The 24,169-nt window shown below is 40.0% G+C and overlaps 1 protein-coding gene across 2 annotated transcripts in view; it reads right to left on the minus strand.

The window, feature by feature from the left end:
- The window catches only part of pkp4 (plakophilin 4), a 94,123-nt gene that overhangs the window by 69,672 nt on the left and 282 nt on the right, over positions 1–24,169 (minus strand). Inside the window, exon 2 of one of the 2 annotated variants that reach the window (XM_085374920.1) lies at positions 3,168–3,301. In XM_085374920.1, the coding sequence (XP_085231046.1) occupies positions 3,168–3,296 (129 nt within the window). In that variant the 5' untranslated portion in view covers positions 3,297–3,301. Of the gene's footprint in view, positions 1–3,167; positions 3,305–24,169 lie in introns of both variants that reach the window. The other variant, XM_085374919.1, reaches the window with a different exon arrangement.

Here is a 24,169-nt window from a genome sequence, read left to right on the forward strand (position 1 = left end):
TCTTGCCCCATGTAAATTACCCATCTATAATTAAAAAGAAATACTCAAAATCCTAAAAACTTACCGCAAAATAAAGATTTAAAACAATAAAAACTCAACAGAAACAAGCTTATCCATTCAGTAAACAAACCTAAATTAACATGAAGTGAACGTAAAAATAAAAGAACTGAAATCAAATCAAATAATGAAAAACACCAAATTATAATTAGTCTGGTCTGAATGAGTGCCAATGCTGCCCCATTGCTTTAATTAGACCTAAGACAGATTTAAAGATTTAAAAAATAAATAAATAAAAATAATAATCATCCCTTTGGTTAAATTAAATTCTAATTCAAAGATAGGTCTGAAGATTGAGAATTTATGAAGTTAATACTGAATAACAATACAGTTCATTTGCTATGAGTTGACTCAAGCTTGAGAAACAGCACGCGTGCTTCTCAGAGGCAAATAAGAACGAGCTGCAAGAAATACTTTGACATTTAAACACTGGATCTGTAATAAACCATTATGGATGTGTCATCCAGATGGTGCTTGCTATTAAACAAGCACAGAGCACAAACAGGACTCCAGGAGCTACAGTGCAACACAACCAAGTCCTAAAATTACAGGCTAAAGAAAGCAAAGGGGGAAAAAGAGAGGGAGAGAGAGGCTGATGTTTGCAAGTAGTTAAAAGGAAAGAGAGAGTGCGACATGTCCAAGTGAATAAACACCAACATGTTGGTGAGCCTTTCCTTCTTTGGGCATCTGGGCAAAGGCTGTGCAGCTGTAACTACAGCAATGACAAAATGAAATTTCCAAGGAGAACGAAGAGGAGGGAAGACGAGGAGTGAACGAGACTAGTCAAAGAGAGGAAACTCTGCTAAATAAAGAAGCAGAACAAAGACAAAAAATAAAAGATGCAGCCTTAACACAATAAACACTTACCAAACACTCCTGTCAAGCACTTTCATTCCTTAGCTTCAGCCCTAACCACAAACATGGCTACAAAACATGCATGTTTACATCCACAGCGCGATCCCTCGAAGGTTTCTCTCAACAATCACAGGAAAACCTCACATATAAGTAGAGGACGGAAAAAAACCCGAAACCCTAACTACCCTCGTCTCTGACCTTCTACGCATTTTCCTTCGCACTCATCCCTTTATTCATTTCTCCAACTCTGTCCTGCATAAACTCCGAGGAGAACTATAATTTTAAAGTATCGACTCTTCGGCAGGAATCCCCGTCGAGCCATGCCTCCAGCCAGTCATTCTAAAAGCAACAGCTCAGGCAGGCTACTCGCCCTTCCTGCTCGCCTGCATGGATATCTGCTCCAACCGGATGAGCCACCAAGGATTATTCTAAGGAAGGAAGTGACAATGACAGGTGCTCCCTCCTTCCTTCCTTCCTTCTTTCCTTCCTTCCTTCCTTCCTCACACATGTAAACAATACCCACTTTCCTGCAGCAAGTCTTAATAGCACTTGTGCAGTCCTTTTTTTAAAAAGTTTTTTAATAATAAAATGAAGGAAAACCATTAATCATTCTCAAACTTTAGCTCAACATGAGCGTAGTTCAGGAAATGTACGCAAGATTTCACACAAGGGAATTCAAATTATTACCGTATTTCCCGGACTACAAAGCGCACCTAAATATTAGCCGCACAAGCTAAAATCAGGGGAAAATCCTGTTTTGTACATACATTAGCCGCACCTGACCAAAAGCCGCAGGTGTTTCAATGTTGACTTATCATATGTAAGAGAATATGCACAAAGGGAATTGTCAGGAAAGAGATGGCTGTTTGGAGACATCACTTTTATTAATATTTTGAAAAACAAGTTATGGGTACATATTTGCACATGTAGTACATAACAATAACCTACAGCACACCAGAACAATAGATTCGGCCTACCTTTTAGGCTCAGGTGCAGTGACACAGCTTTAACAAGAAGAAAAGTCAGTCATTCACCACCATCTTTCTCTTCTTCCTACGCACTAAAACCACCAAAGTCCTCTTCTCCAGTGTCGGATACAAACAGGCTCAGGATGGCTTCGTCATCCACTCTTCTTCTCTCCTTCGTTGTCACTTTCAAAACCAAAGAAATCCTCATTGTCAGTGTCAGAGTCGAACACCCTCAGAAGGGCCGTGGCGGTGTCCTCCTCTCCATCATGCAGCAGTCCAGCCCTTCAAAATCCGTTGGTGATCGTGGATGTTTTCACACTTTTCCACGCTGTCAGAATCCACCGGTGGAGTTGGGCATAACTTGCTTTTTGGGCATAACTTGCAAGTTTATCGCCGCTCATCATCCACGACTCCCGCTGAACGCGTAGCGCTACTTTGAAGTTTGTTTTTCGCGCTACTTCGTACGGCACTACGTTGCCTGGCGGACGGACATGTGACTAACATACCACTCTTGAACCCCGATCCTTCCGCCAGGCAACGTAGTGCCGTACAACAGCGGAACACACAAAACAAATCGTCTTACGATATGACAAAAATCATGGAAAATCCATAGAAAAGCCGCACCTGACTAAAAGCCGCAGGGTTCAAAGCTTGTGCAAAAAGTAGCGGCTTATAGCCCGACATTTACGGTAATAATGATCAAAATCTCTGTAGCACATTATGCCCTGTGCTGGATTCCCAAGAAGTATGAAGGACTGGAGTGAAGCCAGAAAGAAAAAGGAGTGTGTGTAAAAAACCAAAGGGGGCGTGGATGAATCACAAAGGGAAATGGAGTGAGTCAGAGGGCACGTCTCTACTCGAGCTCTCAATCCCTGCTAGAGATGATCTTTCTAGTTGTCCTCTGATACAAGCCAGGCCATAACTGCAGGCGATAAACCATGAATCGCTTTCTTTGTCAAGCTTCCTCCACTTCACTTTTTTTCACAATAGAATAAAGCAAATAAAAGTCTATGATGAGGATTCGGCTGTAAATGAAAATCTTTTCATCATCTCACACGTTGAGATGTGACCACTTTCAACGTTAAGTTATACAATTACAGTGTTAACATGTTGTGTGACACAAATAAGTGGGGGAAAAAAAGCCATGCATACAGTAAACAGTAGCATTTCTGAAATGTCCCAATACAAAATAATGGTTCATAAACGCTGTAACTGTGCTGTAATATCAGAGATTTAACATGAAGCAAAGGGGCTTTTAGCACAGTGTGAGTGGAAGAAACCCACTACCTGCTCTTTGACGGAGGCCAGGATGTTGTTGGCGGTGTTGTCAGCCTCCATGTTGCGGCCAGTTGAACTGTCGCGGATGGTCAGCAGAAGCCCCTCCTCCGTCACTGGGCTCTGCTCAGGAGCTGGCATTCCTCCTGCTGGGACACACGCACACACATATACACACACACACACACACAATGCTCTGGTCACCACAGGCGCTCGGCTAAAAGTCTTGCACACATACCGGACTGGGTGCGTGCGCGTGCGAACACACGCAGGCAAAGCGATGCTGAGAAGTGGAGGCGCACCACACCAGCAATGCACAAACATACACCCACACATGCCATATGGCCCAAACAAGAAAAGGACTGTCAATGTTTTATGTCTGTGACAGTGCAAATGAATGCCATATGGTCTTGAGACAACACACGACTTAAATAATGATTTATGTATGAAATTTAGTCATATAAAAATCCAACACAAACAAAAGGAAAGCCAGCGATTTTGGTGAGGCCAAAAAATGGAATGCAAATTTCAATCTTAGCAATGCAAAAGTTGCCCTAACATGTGTGTCCACAGGTGACTTTTCTCTGTATTACTGGATGTATTGAAGATGTTGCAAGAGATGCGAGAGGGCAGGCCTTTGGAAAAAGGTGATAAGGTGTTTCTGAACTGAAATGAGAAAGTGGAACAAATAGTTATGATCTCATTATTTCTGTTGACGGAGACAGCGTCAAGGGAGCTTTGCTTGAGGTGGATCCAGATTCACCAGAGAAGACAGTTAAAGGCTGTGATGGCTGTGTCACACCAAAAGCAAGGGGGTCTAATAAACACAGAAGATGCACGACTGAGATACTGCACTGCTGGTGTAATCTACAAGCATGTAGTTTTGCAGGTCCCGAAACATGTGGACGAAATGTGATCCAGAGGTATTCTGGGAGAGCGTCACCAAGGCAGTGTGAGACATTCAATGTTTCTGAGATGTGAAGAATCACATGCCAGCTCTGGTATTACAGATTAATGCTTCACTAACACCAAGTATGTTAAGTATGTAATATATGTAATGTCCTGCATACCACGTTACATACATCCTCTGATCAGTCACCAAGGTACTTTGCTTGTTCACTTGCAGTTTACAACACAGTGCTCCACTACCTCCCACCACATCCCTCAACTGCAGCCTTTGAACCAGGACATTCCATGTTATTCCCAGAAAAGCCAGAAATGGGAAACTAGAAAATTTGAGCTCCTCCTCCCTGACTGCTGCACACATACACTCACACACAGAGGAAAACACTGACAGGACTGACTGAGGGCATATTTTGAAAACTCACAGAAGTTGCCAACCTATTCAGGATGGAAAGAAAACTCTTCTGCTTTTCTTTTAATTAACAGGCTGCAATTAACTATGCAGGACAGATATAACGGTACATGACATGTTTATCACGGTATATTCTATAAAAACAGGATTTAACATTCAATCTTCCATTAAAAAAAAAAACTAAATAAATAAAAAAATGACTTGCCAACAAAAACACTAAAGAGTGAAAATATGACCAAAATCTGTGTATATAATCTCAGTATTTCTCAGCAGGCTAAACTTGTCCAGACTAGAGCAGACTTTAGGAAAGAGAACCAAAGAAAACAACATCCAGGAAGTACAGCAAACCTTGCTGAAGGCACCATAAGAAAGAAGGAAAATTTGTGATGGGTGTAGAAGCCTACCACTGAAATCCCCCATTATATTTGGTCTACAATGATTTCACTGTGCTTATCGTTGACTTTTCAGCAGCTGTGAAATACAAGTGAAGACAGCGAAGCTGCCAACCTACCACAGTCCTTAAAAGCACATGGCTGACTGGTTCTTCAACATTTCTTTGTATTGCCCTCCAAACGAGGGAGGGAGGAAAAACCTCACTGTAAGCCTGGTGGGTTGAAACTTGGGTATTTCAGGCCCTTAAACAGTTCAAAGAACAAGTACAAAGCTGAAAAGTAGGTAAGAAGCCAAGAAGGCAGACCCAATCTGTGCAGATTTCAAGGCTGTCATTAGTTTAATGCGCAAGGACCACACTGCGTAGTTCCTCCAGAATAAAGATGACCTCATTGTGGTCAAGATAAAGAAGCAAGCCAGTGTCTAATTATTACTGTTATAATTGTTTCCTTTGACTAAGCAGAATACAAACAGCCTGCATGACAGCAAGACTAAAGAAAACTGAAAATGAATTTCATCAACTGTCAGACTTCTCTACCTATTCAACATGGAATAATAAGCCTCTCTTTTACTAGACATCCTTTTCTAGTCAAAGCTAAATCTCCCTGTAAGCATTATAATCCTCAGTGTCTCCTAGTCTGCCAAGAAAAGTCTTAGTCTGACCCCACCCTGACACACTGGATCACATGATCTGATCTACTGACCTCAGACTTGGCCACTCCTCTCAGCTTCTTACACAACACCTCTTCTGGTGACCGTTTCCCAAACTAAATGTGGTTCATACTGAAAGGACATAAAGGGAAAATGAGTGTGCCACAGGGTTTGAAAACTTATTTCTTCTAATGTGTCAAAACCTAAATGAAGGGTTTTTTTAAAGGGGATAGCAATAAAGAAAGCTGAGGCAGAGCTTCAAGTTCATATACAGCCTTTTCCCCCCCTCCATTCCCCCCCCAATCAGTTTCATCTACAGTCATGAATTAATCAGTCCTTGGATCACTCGAAAACCACCCGTGTCTAGTAACACCTTCCCCAACAAGCGCTGCGGGAGAAAAACTATTATCTGTCACTAGCAATCGACGTGCAGAAGAAAAAGGGTGACTCTGAGAAGTCAGAGTGAAGAAGGAAACCTTTGTTAGAGTTTTGCATGTTTACCCGTCTCATATTTCTGCTAGGAAGCATTTTGGGTTATAACTGCCTACTTAAGGTTATGACAGACATTTTTCTGAAGATGTGTTTTTTCTTCTACTCACAATATTTGGAATAACTGAGGTGAAAGCCAAGGCTCGTTTGTAGATAAATACACAGTTTTACGGCATTCATGTATCTGCGAGTCTCTCAATAAACAACAAGCAAACTTTGCTCTAATCAAACATAACCACCAAGCAGAAATGTTTTGTGGTTTTGTTTTTGTATTTCTAACCGAATTAAAGAAATAAATCAATCTTCAGGCCCAGTAGTCAGACCCTTTTGTTGTGACACTATAAACTGTGGTGAGTTGAATTGTTTTCTTGCTAGTAATACTTGTTGACGAGACTTCATTTGGAGATCAATGTCTGATTTTCGCCATAACATAGCAAGAACTAGCCAGCCAATCAGAGCACGTTGGGTGTTTTGGGAAGTAGTCCTTAAAAAGCCAGGAACAAAGACCCACCCAAGATCGAAAAGAGATGCTGAAGAAATGTTTCCTTTGAGAAAAATAATGTGTTATTTGAACATAAATGTCTGTGTCTGTCTGTAGATTGGCACTTTAGGTAAAAAGTAAGCAAGATGATATGTCGCTATATTAAGCATCTTGAGTTGCACACAGACTATGCAGTGAATAAGGCAGTCCGTGTGGATCAGGGACTGTCGACTCTGGCTTTTCCACATTCAGAGACTGCATTACGGGATAGGGATAAACTGGGAAAAAGGCTCCGAGCCACGTTTGTATTTGATGACAAGATATTATCTCTGCCTGCAAGATATGAAGCAGTGGAAGTTGAGCGAACAGTGTGCAGATTCTACTTTATTGTAACTGTCCCTGCTGGGTAGCTAGTTGGCCAGCTGTCAAGCTGTAAAGTCTGATGTCTCGTCAACAAAAACACTGCAAATAAATTAGCAGGATTTTCAGTTTATTGTCCTACTTGTACTAAAACTGTCTGCTGCTATACAATCTGATGAAAAACAAGTTAAAAAAATTAAATGAAATAAGCAGATGTATATCACAGCTCCGGTAATAACCTGTCACGATCCCTGGTTCAAACCTGGCAGGAAGCACACTGCGTATAGGAAGCATATTGAATCTGGGTGAAATCTGTCCCAGAACAAATATGCGTTTCCATCCAGCGGTGAAGGAGGGAGTAGCTGAAAAAAAAGCCAGCACTGCTGTCAAAGTCACAGTGGTGAGGAGTTTATCTTGATGTCATTATACATGCACTCACTGGCCACTTTGTTAAGTACACCTTGCTAGAACTGGGTGGAACCAGTGTTTGCCTTTAGAACGGCTTTAATTCTTTATGGCAGTTGCCAGGAAGCATTGCTCAGAGAATGTGTTTCATATTGACATGATAGCATTACACAGTTGCTGCAGATTTGGCAGCTGAACATCCATGCTGTGAATTTCCCATTCAACCACATCCAAAAGGTGCTCTATTGGTGGCTGTAGAGGCCATTTGAGTACAGTGAACTCATTTTCAACTTCATTAAACCAAATTGAGGTGATACTCGGTGATATTTAGTTGGTAATAAGTGGGCCGAGCTATGCCAAAAAAAATAAAAAAATATCTCCCACACCATTAGACCAAAACAGTAGTACCCTCAAATCAGTCAATCTACCACTACCAACAATGATGACGTAAACTTTAAGTCATTTTCTTCCCCATTTTGATGCTTGGTTTGACATCTTTAACTAGCTCCTGCCATGTAATTGGCTACTTAGATTTCTACATTAACTAGCAACTGAACAGATGCACCCAAAAAAGTGGCAAATGAGCACGCACTGCTGTATTCAAATTAGTTTTCCCTGCAAAAGTATAATAAAAGCAACTGTTTTCCTTTAGACTATTTTTTTCTGAAATCCTCTTATTGTTTCTTATTTAAAGTTCCTTTTCAGCCCCTTTTACTTGCAAAGTTGATAAATTGCCATCACCTGAACACACGCGGTGTTCCTGTAATTGGTCCTGTACGTCAAACCCATTAGAACCATTATCTGTTGACTTTCAGGGAAGCAAATTTCTCTCCAGGGGGCTGAGTGACACCACATCACCGACATTCAGCACAGAAATGGAGACGAGCTGAGAAATGATAGTACATTAGCCTGAATTTCAATTGCAGGGAATCTCAAAGAAGCAGCAGTTGATTGCCTTGACTTGCTGAGCTAAAAGCAGCTGGGAAAAATCAATGGCACAAACACAGGCGAGAGCTACTTAAAGACCAGTTTTCAGGCTGAATTTTTCACTAAATGTATACTTAATATTTGTTGGAAATTACAGTTTGATAGTTAATGCACAACTTTAAATGTATTATGACACATGAAGACAAAAAGTCACATGAAGAACTTTGCCTTTTGAGCAGCACCCTATAAAAGACTTTTTACAGAACGTAGTAGTGAGTCTGAGTGGTTGTGATGCAGTGACTTGGACTGTCTCACAAGTTTTATCTTGCATTTCACTTTTCTCCGTCATGGCGAATTATTGTGTTTGTGGAGGTTGCACAAACTCCAGCCTGTCAGGACATAAAATCTGTGGTTTTTCCTAACAGGAAAACAAATGGAGCTAGATTTATGCTTGGATGCCATTCATGCTGCTGGTCAGATTCCCCCCACCCCCAGATCTGTAATGGAAACATGGGTGCAATAAGTCTGACGCAGATCCCAAAATCACAATACAAATGCCTCAAAATAATTAATTAATTTGTTCATGATCCAATTAGCCTCACTGAATTTGTGAATCTTTTTTGAAGTAATCAGGCCTGTTGCAAATCATCCCCCAATATTCCTGTTATTAGACAGAAAGCTTGTTTTCTAAAATACAATGAAGAGTCAGATGTGTAATTTTCAAACCAACGTGGTGTATGTCTGATTGCTGGTTGTCTCAGTGCAGCATAATCACACATGCATTATACAGTTTACCAAGGTTAAACAAACAAAAACCATGTTATGAGCATATCCAAGTTGCATTGATTACCGTATGTTGAGAGGACAATCTGACGAGTGAAATCATTTGATGTATTTCAAGTTATATTTTTAAGTAAGAAAAATAAATAAATAACCGTTTGCTGTCAGGGCCATGCGACGCATGAATGCTTCCAGCTTATCTAGACTGACTTTTATTGTGAGGAGAAATTCAGTCCCATCACTAATCATTAATAATCTCAGCAGGTACAACAACATCCCCAAAGACCCACAATACTAAATTGCTTCTTTTTTAACAGTGTATTGACTTTCCTGATGCACAAAACACCATCAAATTATGTCCAGCAGACGCTACAAAGACAGAGAGAGGTTCAAAAACACTTTTGAGGAAAGTTAAAAAAAATTAAAAAAAAAAAAAAAAAAAAAAAACTCTCATTCACAACAGCAGCATTTCATTTTTAGGTATGGCCCTGAAACTGAAGCCATTTCTAGACCTCTTAACTGAGCAAACTATTAGACTCAACAGATGGTTACGAAACACTGGCGGACATCCTCACAAAGTATTTGCTATGAGCAGATGTGGGAATTTAGAAATACAAATGTGTAAATGGTCTGAATCAAACTGTATGAACCTTGACTGACCCCAACGTCAGACAGAATATGCATCTAAGCATCAATACATGGATTTGCTAGTAATGTGCTCACAAGAAAATAGCATTTTGAAGAAAATAATGAAAACTTCTTGTGAGCCCCACATAGTGGATGTGCCAGGATCAAAACAAGAAAAAAAGTTATTATTAGACAACCAGATGTTTGACTTTCTGCTGCTTTCAACAGCTGAAAAATACTTTGCTCATATTGACACACCCAACAGGAATGTCTCCTTTCCAAAGCAGAATCAGTCACTCTTGCGCACACACAATCACTCTGTCAATAATTACCTTGAATAAGCTCAAAAGAAAGATGTAGTTTCCTTTGAGTGAGACACATACCTGTCCTTCTGTTGATACAGGATTAAAAACGTTAGACGTACAAGGCTGTGGTGAATAGAGACGAAAGCCTGAGAGCATCTCCTTCACTTTTCAACAAAGAGTGTGGGAAGGAAATCACTCAGAAGCTGCACCCATGCCCACTTCACACGTTGGACCTCACCCCGAGAAATGTTGCAATAACCTGAGGTCTAGGTATATGAGCATGTGTGGCCACAGGGCAGGGCTTGTGAATGAATAAAGGTAGGGAACACAGTCATTGCAGCACAGTGGGGGGCGGGAAAGAAACGTGGGTAAGTCCTGAGCTGCACTTTACCATCCAAGACACGTTTACTTAAAAAGCGCATTGAAGAGATGACTGCATCACCAAATAATCTGTGTTTGCTCCGTGCAGCGATAAAAACGCAAGAGTAACTTTCTGCAAACAAAAATCCTACAGATCATTCACCCCCAAAATCATTTCCTCTCAATACCTTAACTAACAGAGAGCTGAGAGGCGCAACTGAAGTCTCATCAGCTGTTTCCAACATGTCACCACCAGTAATATGTTGTGACATGCGGGGACATAAATTATGATGATTGCATGCTAATCCCTTAAATAGAATCGGGGTCTGTGCGAGACAGACATGCTTCATTCTGTCACACGTCGTTAGACAAATACATTTAACACCCTAAAGCCTTTCTGCGTACAATTACAACAGAAACACAACAACTTCAGCAGAAATGCTTTCCAAGAGGGAATTATAACAATGTTGTGTAGATCATCTAAACAGTCAATATATATAAAAAAAAAACTTAAAAAAAAACTAATTCCTTTTGTAACGTATGCTATACCGGACAAATGTATCTTGGGATTTAAACATGGCATCGGATGTTCATTATTTAACCTAATTTCTCAGCCGAGTTAAAATGTGTTTAATCAATGTGACTTTTATCAACCCTATGCACTCGATTTGCCGTGTCAAGCATTTTTCCCACGGCTGACTGGAATAACTATCAATTCAAATTATCCTGTTTAGATTTTATGTCATGAAATACCAGGACCATCCGAAAGGGCGTGAACTGAAAAGGAAAAATCAGCATTACTGTTATTGGCAGTGTTCTGGCTCCCACAATGAAATGTGTCAAGCAAATAACTAAGCTCACTCAGCATTTAATGGTTGTTTTCCGCTGTAAGAGTTTGTAGGCCATTTCAGAACAGCTTGTTGCCTGCATGCCTTTTTAAGATAATATGAACCATCCCGCTGTTAGACCTCGTTTAGGGTCACTTACTAAAACTACTTACTAAGGGGTCATCTTTCCAAGATGCCCTGAAAGAACTGCTCAATGGAACTTGTGGCCAATTGGTTAAACATTGAATGAACAAGAAGAAAACAAATAAACTTGTAACTGGAATGAATTGTAAATTCAACCCTCCCATTCTCCTCTGCGTGTCCTTACCAGGCTTGCGGGGAGCTGGAGTCTATCCCAACTATCATGAGGCAAGAGAATCTTTGCTTTTTCCACTGCTGTCGGAAAAAGGATATTTGTGTTTACTGTACCTTGCACTTGCTGCTCTGAGCTCCCACGGTGGAAAGGTGATCATTATGCTGATATTAACTTTACCAGGCATGTCTGAGAGCAAGAGTGCATGTCAGCGATCTCAGTTAAGTAAAAAGGAAGCTACTTCAACTATTTCCAAGTAATTTAAAGTAAATGTACAAGAAAGCTTTCTGAGAACACCACTGAGAACAACCAAACGAAAGAGATACTAGCAACTGGTGATGCAATCTAAAAGTAAACAAATGTCTCAACCGAGCATTCTTAGCTCCGCTTGCTAGCTGCACTCCATGTGGCAGGAAGAACAAATTGAAAAATGCAGCTGGCAAAAAATCCAGACCCAAGAATATATATTTCAGTTTTACTGTGTAACACTATTGTGCACCTCCTGAAAGTTACAAGGTCAATTTACTTTATTTACTGTGAAACTAAGTGTTAAGCAGTCATGTTATACTTTTATTTAAAATTTCCAGAGGAAAAAGTACCCCAAGCACAAGAGTACTTAGGCCACTTTTGTGCCTACACTTGACTTATGATGTCTCATTACACATAATGGCGTGTCGCTATTATTGCAGTATAATGCTGCTGCTGCTGCTGCTACTGCTGGCACTTTGATTCACACTTCGAATAAGGAAGTGTTTCATCAATGACAGTAGCTCATTTGAAAAGAGGGATGGAAAATGCCTTTCATTTAATGACACTTATAAATATTGCCATCTGCAAGCATTGATAACACCACTTTCAGTATTTTTTTCCTATATTTTTAGAACTATAATAATTAGAGATTTTGTTGAAATAACATGGTAAAGTTTTGAGACCATCATCATCCACTCATAATAAGTCCAAGTTTCATGAATCCTAATGGTGGAATTATCTGCTTTCACCCTTGTGTCTCAGGCTGAGATCAAAGCAGCAACCTTTCACTTGCTACTACACTATGGACCCACAGTTTAAAGATAACTTATTTCCAAAAACATTATCAAGAACTCTGATGTGCCAAAAAAAACAAAAAAAACAAAAACATAAGCCGTAATAACTGCAAGTCCTGTGATTGCACACAAAAGTATTAACAGACATCACCAATTACCAATATCTGCTAGAGTTTAAGAATTATAGTGAGTGAATGAACAATGGACATCCAACATGATTCTTCGGGCAATTTAGAAATGTCGTCCTTTAAAAGATAACTGTACTGACCTTAATTAAGAATGATTAAAGGAGCTAGGAAATGTATCTGTGACAGTGACCAGAGCCATTTTCTAGTTATCATAATAGCTCTTCTGCTTTGGGATGTAAAAGATAATCCTTTTATATTGACACAAACTACTTCCCTTTTCGTTTTAATAGACAATCTCTAGGCTCCAAAGATATTCTGGTCTTCTGGCTTTAAACATTGCTTAAAATAATTGTTCAGTGAACACAGTAAGCTTCAATAATTATAAAATACTCACACCGAAAGACTGAATTTAGTGAGACTGACTTCTGAACTCTGGTAAAAACAACAACAGCAAAAACTCCAACTGTTGTTTGCTGGGAAGTATGAACTTAAAGAGGGATGTGCATAGATACATTAAAGATGTGCAGTGTATTTTCTGATAACTGATTTGCATCAGCACTGCCTACTCAATGCCTTGCGCTTCAGAGTTGACAGGCAGGGGTCATGAAACAATGTGCTGCTGTCCATTCAAATTTCAGTCTTGCCACTATTAATTGCACAAATATACATACAAAACATAAAGAAATGAAGCAACTGCTTTCAAAATGAAACAGTTCAGTTAATGTTATTGAAAAAGTAAAAAGAATGTTTAAGCACAAAGACCCACTATTACATGGTACTTCCTTTTTTTCCTATTGTGATCAATTAAAAATGTACACCATAACAAGATAGCCAGTGAAAGGTATCCGAAAGTTATATAAACTCCAAGATTAGCCCAGCACGTACCTTTAGTCTGCACTTTTTTCAAACAGAGATCAAGAGACAGAATAGAGATAGCATACAATAAGTATTACAAGTATACATTTTGCCATATTTCTATGCAAGCTAGAAACAGTCAAGTAGCAACAATTCGTTTAAGCAGTTAAGGGGTTCTACAATAACCTGCATGCCAATCTGGTATTTACCACAAGCTGTGAATTACAGCTTGAAAATTGTCTCTTGACAGATTGATTTGTTCTGCACATGAGTACTTTTTTTAAACTAAAATGTTTACGTTCTGAGGTGACAGGTTACTGTACAGAAATCAGATCAGGCAGAGAGAAAAAAAAAGTCAGCACCAACTTAGGTTGAATATTTCAGTGACTACTGCCAATAACTGCTGGAGGGAAGGTGGGTGAAAATAGTGCCCAACAACCTGTTTTATTGTGTCACGAAGAAGCTATTCTGACAGGATTTTTGATCTCCATTCACATTTAATTGAAGGAAAAGAATAATACCTTTCAAATTAAATGCACTCTGATAGCAAAACAAGGTTCGAATAAATAAATAACTGAAATAATTGAAGCTAGCAAATCATCAGCCTAGTCCATCACAGATCTGCATCGGTTTACATGTTGCACAGAAACTGACAAGATAATGCAGGAAAAGATACTTTGGATGTTTTGTAAAAGTTGTCATCACATGATTTCCCTGGTAGAGCGGCTCCAGCTTGATTGTCTACAATGCTTTCTCCACTGCCTGCAGCACATGCAGCACACGCCACATCACAGCTGAGCAGATGGTGCTGCAGAGTCAAGTGGTGTCTTCACAGTGATTTGCTAACATGTTTGTGAAACACATTGCTGGAAGGCTACTCATCAATGACCCCATCATTTTTCATGCGTAGACTACAGTGAGAAACCCCAACAAACAAAATGTAGGCGAGAGAGTATATATTTGTGAGACAATACTGAGAGTGGGTCTGAAGTTTTGTAATATCTAAAGTGATCACAGGGTATCGATGAAAAGTAAATATAGATATATTTTAATGCAATTTTCCTTAGTGCAATAAAAGGAAACTAAACTTTAATGTTACAGTCTTCTTACACTGTTCTAATGCCTTTTTCTACTGTAAGGACATTCAAAATTTAACTATCATTTCAGATACTGCTCTGATTAGCAGTCATCTTTAAATTTAGGGGGATTTTTGGAGTCTTTTACTCACTACCACAGACAGTATGGAAGATGGACATTGTGTCGTGGGCTGGAAAGTGACAGGAATTTATAGTTCTTTTTCTAATTTCGCTTAGTGTTTAACTATAGGAATCGCCTTGGCTTGACCAACTACGGAAGCTCCAGTGACACCACGTCTGTCCATGACTGACCTTGTCACGCTGTGCTCAGGGCTCCGCCTTCTTATTCTAACATGCTGAACTGGCTTTCGCTGCTACTAGCTTGGATTTGACGGCAGCTAGTGATAGTTATGAATGTTATGAATGTTAACCATGGCTATGGCTCTTATCTCCACCAAAGGGCCAGAATCAAAGGCTAAAGAGGTTGTATCCTGCCGATTCCCCGCATCATGTAGTGCCACCATCTCGGGCAGGGACCCTCATCTGATATTTATCATTTGTATGGGAAAGGAGGTTGAGAGTAACAGTGAAGAACAGTCAGGACCACTGCCTGCGAGCTGCTACTGCAACGAGTGATATCCAGGAAGAGTCTTTGCTCATGCCCCCCATCATTTGAGGGCCTCCTTGATCAAAACATGAGCGAGTCCGGTGTCGATGGCATGGAGTTGATGCTCCAACCTCCTCAAACTAGAGGACATGGAGGACTTCACCTTCTACGCCCAGGAGTCAATAATCTCATCCTTCGTCCTCCAGGGGAGCAGGCCAAGGTTGTGGGCGTGTAATGGGCTGCACTCAGGTAAGAGAGCCTTATGGTTAAACCTGTCAGGCTTGAGTGATGCTGAAGTCATGGAAGCAGCCTATGACCCAACCAAAGGTCTCTTTGGCTTTTAAGCATTTTTATAAGTTGGATGTTGCACAGTCATCTCTGGGTCAGGCAGTGCTGGAATCTAATGCATCAGGGTCCAACCTTAGATCTTGAGCAGTGCTGGAGCTTAGCTGGATTGGGCTGCATCTCCCCGCAGTGAAAACACCAAGCGAAGTTACCAAAAAACAAACAAACAAAAAAAGGGGGTTACTTAACATAACCTCTGGCTCCTTGAAAACAGAGTGATTTGTTTCACCAACACTTCCCTCCTTGCTTGGGCACAAAGAAATCTGCTTACAATGAGTAACAAAGGGCTGGTCGGCCATGTTTTAATAAGGAGGCGGATCTCTGAGCATGGCTCGACAAGGTCTGTTATGGACAGACGTGGTGTCATTGGAGCTTCCGTAGTTGATCACAACAACGCGATTCCCATAGTGAAACATCTCACTCTGTTTTTCCAAGAACCAAGGATTACGTTGGGCAACCCAATGTTGCGTTAAATCATCACTGTAGGTACATAAACATCATGTTAACACCAATTAATCAACGTAGTTTCCTCCTTCACATTTCCTGATACCATTTTTAATAATAATGGATTGGATTTATACAGCGCTTTTCTAGGCACCCAAAGCGCTTTACAATACCACTATTCATTCACTCTCACATTCATACACTGGTGGAGGCAAGCTACAGTTGTAGCCACAGCTGCCCTGGGGCAGACTGACAGAAGCGAGGCTGCCATATTGCGCCATCGGCCCCTCTGGCCAACACCAGTAAGCAAGTAGGGTAAAGTGTCTTGCCCAGGGACACAACGACCAGGACAGAGAGCCCAGGGATCGAACCGGCAACCTTCCGGTTACAGATGCGATTCCCAACCCCCTGAGCCACAGTCGCCCCAATTTTTCATTTTTCAAATTGTTTAAAAAAAAAAAAAAAAAAAAGATTGACACAAAGAGCGAAACCCTTAATAGCAGCTAGTGTTTTGGCAATAAAACTGCAACGCAGCCATACCACACACAAGCATAAATCCTGGCAACAGCACTGGGTACTTGCATAGGCCTGTATATAGAGTCATCCCAGAAGTATGAATTAAGCTTAAACTCAATGCAAAGGTCTCATAAACCTGCACTGTTTTTAACATCACCAGGGGGCGGTACCTGTGGTTGCAAAAAGACTTCTGGTCCTGTGCAAGTCTATATGAAAACTTTCGTGCTCAGTTTAGAGCCTCAGTCACTCATTTTGAGTCATACTGAATAAAAAAAAAAAAATCATTTCATTTCGTGAAGTATGTTCATACTAGGTTTCGAAAGGGAGGATTATCCATTATAATTATATCTCAATCACACAGCCAGGGCACCAATATGCAAAGCACTACAGCTCAAGACAGAATTACCTTGCTTAAATAAATGTCAGTTCATCCAACCACCACCAGATAACATTTTAAATCAATGATTGAGTTCTGATGCATGTCCATATTTTAATGTCTAACCATGGGACATTTTAAAAATTCACTGCCTTAAATGGGCAATTTTGGAACTTAAAGAGATCTAAACAACAAGCCATGTCTCATCCCAGTGGTAACATAAGATGCTCCCCTTCTTGTGGCATGCAGTTTTCTTCCCATCATTTTGGGGCTTTTGTCGGAAACAACAGGAAATCTCAAATTATCTCTGAACACCTGGGAATGACTTCTATCCAAAACTTAAAGGGCTTGGCATTGTTCAGGGTTACTGGTGCAAGCAACGGAAAGTGCACTTCAGGTGCCAAAAAAAACTGTTCTTGCTGAGACGAGAATGAAACCTTTAACGGGTTGACTGCATTTGTAAGCTGGTAGCATAGATGTGACAGTTTCTCTAGTACAGCATGAGCAATTTGCAGATATTAACCAGAAACTTTTGTGTTTGTTTTCTTTGAAGCTAAGAAATTCTAGAGCATCTCTCTTCTCCTTGGCACACATAATCTGAGTAAGCTGTGTGCTAGGAAAAGAAGAAATCTTTAGAGCCGTGTGTAGTTCATTTAAGTTAAATCAGAGGGTGCACCCTTGGCTTAAGACGTCAGGTATGCCCACTTTGATGTTGTCACTATATCAGGTTGCTCTGACAGAAAAAAAGAAAGAAAAGATACAATATGGGCTTTGATATCATATAGCCAACATCTGCCTTTCAACTCCGTGACCAAACACAAAATTGGGAACTATAAAATGCCATTTTAAATGTCATGTGCTGCCTTGAACTGTATTTATTTGTTTATTTCGAGTGTCAACAACTCCCCTTTTCAGAGGTAATTTGACTTTGTTGCAGTCTTCTAAATGCCTTGACATTTAGGAAGTGAATCTTTTTATGGAAACAGGTGAGGCAGACAAATCCTGCAGATAGTTTACTTTTCAGTTGTACCCTGTGAGCATGCATAACCCTTGTGGTCACTAAAGTGACATTGGGGAGCGACCTTCACCTTTTGACTAAATACAGTCACCAGGAGCACTCACATACCACTTTGGGATGACATCTGATGCCACAAACAAGCAATTTTAGCTTAAAGAGGAGTAACCAAGAGGTACATAGCCAAAATTTATGTTTGTAACTTAAATACTGTCATGTCTTTAAAATATGATTTTAAAAGTTTGAGAAATTATGTAAACAATTAAGTTACAAACTGAAAATGTCACACCATTACAGTTTCCACTTATAGGTAGGGTCTGCTGGTTCAATTTCAATACTCGTCCAGTACTGTAAACCTTTAAATAAGAGGTTAGACTACATAGCATGTTGAATTATTAAAAGCCGTACGGCAACTGGCTCAAAAGCCAGCGTCTTTCTGGCATTTGAAATTTTTTTTACGACTACACAAAGGTTTTTTTTTTTTTTTTTTTTTGGGGGGGGGGGGGGGGGGGTGCCTGCTTGTTATGTTAAGCACCCCACTGAGATGGACTTTCATATTACTCCTCCTTTCATGATTTGCGAAGTGATAGCTTTTGCCTGGGGTGATAATGTGAGTAGCACTCTGAAATATTCAACAAGGTATTATGTGCCTGGTTGAGGTAATTCTGCAGCCAGATAGGCTTAAAGAGATTGGATTGTTCAAGCAATGAGCTTGGAGAAAGATTCCAGTAGTAAGGCCGCATGTGGAGCAAGCGACAGTGAGGGGAAAAGCTCTGCCTCTCCGCTTAACTGTCCACATACACACTAATGTGGGGCCGCCTTTCCAGACTCAGCATGTCGGGCCAATGGAGGGCTGTTTTACTGGACCGAAGTCTATTGTGAACCTAATCTCTAGAAGCGCTGACAAGCTTTGTGTTCTGTATTATCTTTAGCTGTCCGGGATCCAACCAAAGCATGAAATCTGGCGCTCTTTCCATCTACATATCCAGTTAGATCAACAATCAGCTAGCAGCCGCGCATGTCAAGGCTTATCCACGCATGCCAAAACAAAACTGAATGAACCACATACATAAATTATAGCTCTCTAATTATGAGTAAAATATGAGTAAAAACTGACAGGACACCTTGAAATACTTTTCCATATCAACACTGTTATCTTCACATATTTTTGGAGAATAGGAATGCATATTTTTTCATATTGAGTGATAAAAAAAAGGAACAGCTACAACACTCCACACTGGAAAATCCCTTTTTTCCTACATGTGGTTTGTTCTCAAAGAAGAAAGTAGGGAGTAGAGATCTACTGCCTCTGGAGAAAACCACGTAGATGTGGGATAGAAAGTTGCTGGGTTAATTTGATGGGAAAAAAAATAAATTATGTGTCAAAGGATGCATAAAAGCCATTCTTTGGTTGATTGCCACTGCCACAATGAACTATTATTATCATCCCACACTGGCACAGTAGCTGAGGAAACTTCACAAGCAAAGAGGAAAAAAAAAAAATCAAAATCTGAACATCAATCACACTTTTGAAGACTCTACATCTAGTGAAAGTGTTTTAAACGTAACGTAAACACTAACAGTCAATCATAACTTTGACTTTGTAAACTAAAAATCATCAAATGTTATGAATACACCAATATTATACTAAATGTTAGTAAGGGAGTAAATACGACAAAAAATGCACACCGCTATTCAGTAAAAACTTTTCCTAAAGAGTGCTTGACTGAATTATACATAACGGATGCTGACCTTCTCTTGACTGGCTATGTGAAGACGTTCATACTTCAGCACTTTATTTGAATACAGGCATGCAGACATAAGGAAAAATAACCATTTTGGTTCCACATGGGCTACAAGGCAGCGAATGGAAACATTTTCCCCGTCTTAAAATGGAGTGTGATTGTGTGTGTGTGGGGCTGCTTTTTGATCGTAGTAGAAAAAAAGCAAATCTGACATGAAACATAGGGGTTAAGGATTACGCCTTGATGTTGGGCCAGAAATAAGGGGTGAAAAAAATACAAGGAGTAGAGGCTCGCCAAAGGGCACTAAACTATTCAGCTGTTGTCAGGATCCATTAAAAAAAGTCACCATGAAGACTGGCTCAAACAATGACACCAACACACAAACGATCCTTTGCGAGCCTGGCTGTGCTTCGTCTACTTCAGAGTCTGGTTTTTCCTAATGAAAAACAACCACGGAACAGATAGTTATGAAAATGCATTATAAATCCGCACTGCAAATAGTGATAAACAGTGGGAAGCATAACAAATGAAAATGACGCCTAACTCGCTGTAGGTTGGATCGGCTAAAACCTCTCTCTCTGTGCCTGAAGCAGTGTCACTGCTTAGAGCAAAGAAAAAAAAAACCTGCAACAAATAAACAAACAGAAGGAGACTGACTCTACAAACCAAAATCGTACTGTTGTTTCAAATCTACAGTAAACCTCCTTCAATGGTTGTCAGCTGTGTGGCAGTGTGTGACTAGTGCAGTAATGTGAACCACGAGGGGAGTAACCTAGAGAGCCCTCCTTTATGTGTGTGTGTTTGTCTTTGAGAGTGAAAGTGTGTGTTATTAGTTGCCATATGCATTTCCACTGTTGAAATAAACTTGCACTATTGTCACATTGGTGATGCATGCAGATAACCTTTCTAAGCAGTGTGGCAAAAAACAAGAGACTTGAAGCATGGCTCCTAGCATCTTTGTATGAGACTTGACCTTTAGTGGATATCCATCATAACAAAATGAATGACTGCTTCTGCAGTCTTTTATCTTTCCCTGCGTTGGTTTTACCAAGACTTAAACAGACACAAGGGAACTACAATAACAACAACAAAAAAAAACAAAACAAAAAAACTACTCCCCTTGGAATGATTTTCAACAAACTTGGATTTTAGGGGCATTTAGTTCAAGTTATTAAGTATGCCAAGGACTGCGCGAAGGCCGTTATGTTGCTTGAGATAATCTTTACTCTTGGGAATTTCAACACAAATGTGAATGAAATGCACATGGTTGTAGGTTCCCTTTCCCCCTTAACTGCTTATCCAATTCAGGGTCATAGGGAGGCTGGAGCCTATCCCAGCTGTCATAGTGCTAAAGGCAAGATAGACGCAACATGGTGACTTTTAAAGAAGAGCCAGTAAGAACCCAATGACAATGGACAAGTAATCAGCAAAGATATGTGATATTTTATCAATACAAGAACACCAAATATCAGTATTTTACTAAATAAATTATAGTACTCTGGGAATACCATGAACAAGAGCACTCATCTCACGCACCACTAATGTTAATGTTAGCCGAGGAAACTTAGCTCAACTGTAAATCCAACACTGGACACACTCTGCTTTGGTGATTTATCATATTTAATTGTTGTATCAGAAACAGACTGCATTTATGTGAGAACTAGGCTCCATTCAATCACAGATGGCAACATTTATGGCAGATAAAGTGACAGTATTGTTTATGCTTTACAGTTTCATTTTGCACCATAATAACTTAAGTGAGATAACTTTATCTTACTGGATAAAACAGATGCAGATGCTGACAAAGCTTAATTTTAAGGACATAATTTGCAGTTGGAAAAAATGACCTTGTATCATGAGTGAAGTATTGTGATAATATCATATCATGGGGAGCCAGGTGAGTCCCACCTCTACTAATTCAGCACACTATTGCAGGGAGTTTCCTTGCAGGATCCAACGCATTGTTTAAAAAAAAAAAAAGTAACATAAAGACTTGTTTATCAAAAAAGTTGGGTTACTACGTAAAATGTCTTTGTATCAACCTTTGATATGTTGTTGCTGGGCTATTTTCATTCAAAGAAAGTGAAGATTTAGGTAATAATAAATATTTGCATTCTATTTTTTCTATACTTTTACACAGCCAACCTAATTTTTTGCTAGGGTGGTTCCTACTTCTGCACTAATAAAAATAACATTAAAGTTGCCCAGCAAAACGAACAGTCAGCAAAGACAAAGACAATTAAAAAGAAAAAGGTCATTGCCCTGGAAGAAGCTAAATGCTGTGAAATAAGTAACGTATTCACACAAGAGGCCAATATCATACTCACTTGTCAACACACATACACACCACAACAGACACAACATACGGGTATTTGTTGTTACAATATTTAATGGTCCACTCACAGTGAATGAGCAGTTGGTGACCTTGCTGCAGAATTGCATTGTGAAGTTGTTGCTTTGGTTTGCTTGTGGTGAAGTTTCTGGAGCAGTAGCGCAGGTGTCCACCATCAAATTACATTCATTCATGGCTTCGGCACAAATCGAATTCTGCTATTAAAATCTAAGATGGTTCGTGGTGCAGCGGATATCAAAGTGAGGGAAAAGTCGATTACTGTGGGAAGGAATCTAACAGTTTAGATGAACAAAGGCATTATCTAAGGTAACTGTCAATTTTAGTGCATTTAGCTTGACTTGTGAGTGACTGGCTATTAGTAAAGATAATCATGTCAACATTTAGCTAACCCTACATTTTGCTTCTGAATTGATGTCCCCAGGCAAAACATTCAGGTTGCCTGCCATGTGAGAAAACTGCTCTGGTAAGTTTTAAGTCTACATAGCCATAACCAGTGATGGTGCTAGTGAATTGCAACTACTCCCGCAAGTCATCTGTGGGGGTACTTGTCCATCCATTTTAACCACTTGTGCAATTCAGAGTTGGGGGAAGAGCTGGAGCTGATGCCAGCTGTCATAGGCTGAGAAGTGGGGTAGACCACGTACAGGTCACCAGTCCATCACAGGGCTAACACAGAGAGACAATTTAGAAACTGCCATTAACCTAATGTCCATGTTTTGGACTGTGCACGCAGGTACTTTCAAAAGCAAGCTATGACAATTAAGAACAATTAAAAATAGAATATATATATATATATATATATATAAAAGTAAATGTGTTTTTCTTTTTTTCCCTTTACTATTCATCTGCTTCACAGACTCTCTAAAATCCTCATCATTTCTTAGTGCAGCCACTCATTGCTGTTTCACATTAGAATCACTCATTTCTCTTTTCACTAATGTGCGGCACATCCCAGCTTGAGTATTTCGACCTTGGCAAAGTTGGCACAAAAGCTTCATTTTAAAGATTCTGGGAATCCAGAGTTTTCCCGCCTTCAACTCTAAAACCCTTTGTCTGCTTACATTTACACCTACACGGTTTCACCCCCACCTCTGTGGGTCTGCACTCACTGGTTTCCCTCTCCTTTTTTCATTTTGTGTACAAAGACAGACAGAAAGACAAACAAGCATGTGCATGCTTGTGTCTGTTATGCTTGTATAGTATTGGCTACAGATTTCCTTTTTAATAACAAAGTAATCACTTCATGATGTGATTTCTTTGGAAATAGAAACATAGAGCTTATATATTTGATTCTGCCAATTTTTTATTTTGTTATCTTAATTCTAAATTATATCCCGAGTCATTTGTTTGACTGACGTGATTTTATGAGACTGTTGTGAATATGGTGGTTTTCCCTTATGAATAAATGCTACTGATAAAGAAGACAAATATAAGCCGTTAAAAACTAATACAAAGAGTTGTTTTTGACAAGAACACTTTAAAGTGTTTTTGTAACACCTAAAGATACACTTTGCAGTAGAGGCACATTTGTAACAGTACCTGAGTATTCCTTCTACCACTGCCCATATGATACCCTAAAGAGCAAGCACTCAGTTTGTAACCAGTAAAAAGCCTTCAAAGACAGCAGTTTGGTGAGGATCGCATGAACAAGGTGGCCTGGGAATGAATCAAATCCCCGGTCTGAATTACTGTTTCAGACTACCCCTGCCACAAAGATAGGTTGATCTTGCACGGTGCAAAACGATGACAACGTAGAGTCACGGTTACCGTTAAAAAAGAAACTACCCTCGTTAAAATGCAAAATAGAAGTCATTAAATATGGCGTAGCTTGAACGTAGCTAGTTCAACCTGAGGGTAAAAGGTACGCCAATCTAATAGGAGCAGAGTTTGGATCTCCGCCCCTGGGCGACCTCGCATTCCAAAGATTCCCACACTCTAAGCTCACCTGCCTTTTCCTGCACTACTTAGCAACACGTTTTCAAGGGCATTGCCACACTAAAGTGAGTTTTTCTACAAGAGGAAAACTAACCCCGGAGCAGTTTCCGTGCATTTACATTAGCCGGCCAAGTTTTCACCCCAACGGTTAGGCATGGCATCAAAAACAGCGCGTGAAGGTCCCTCAAAGGTGTGCGTTGTTTGCGATGATTTGGTCACAAGAAACAGATTAGGGTAGTATTAGATTCTTCCCCGCTGAGAGGAAGCCAAAAGAAGCTTGTCTTATGCCGCATGCACAGACTGAAAAAAAAAGCAACCACTCTCTTTTCACTTTCCGACTTCAAGA

Source organism: Diplotaxodon limnothrissa, linkage group LG16, assembly GCF_057381915.1.
Source record: "Diplotaxodon limnothrissa isolate DT_005_m linkage group LG16, D_limnothrissa_male_GT1.1, whole genome shotgun sequence".
NCBI lineage: Eukaryota > Metazoa > Chordata > Actinopteri > Cichliformes > Cichlidae > Diplotaxodon > Diplotaxodon limnothrissa.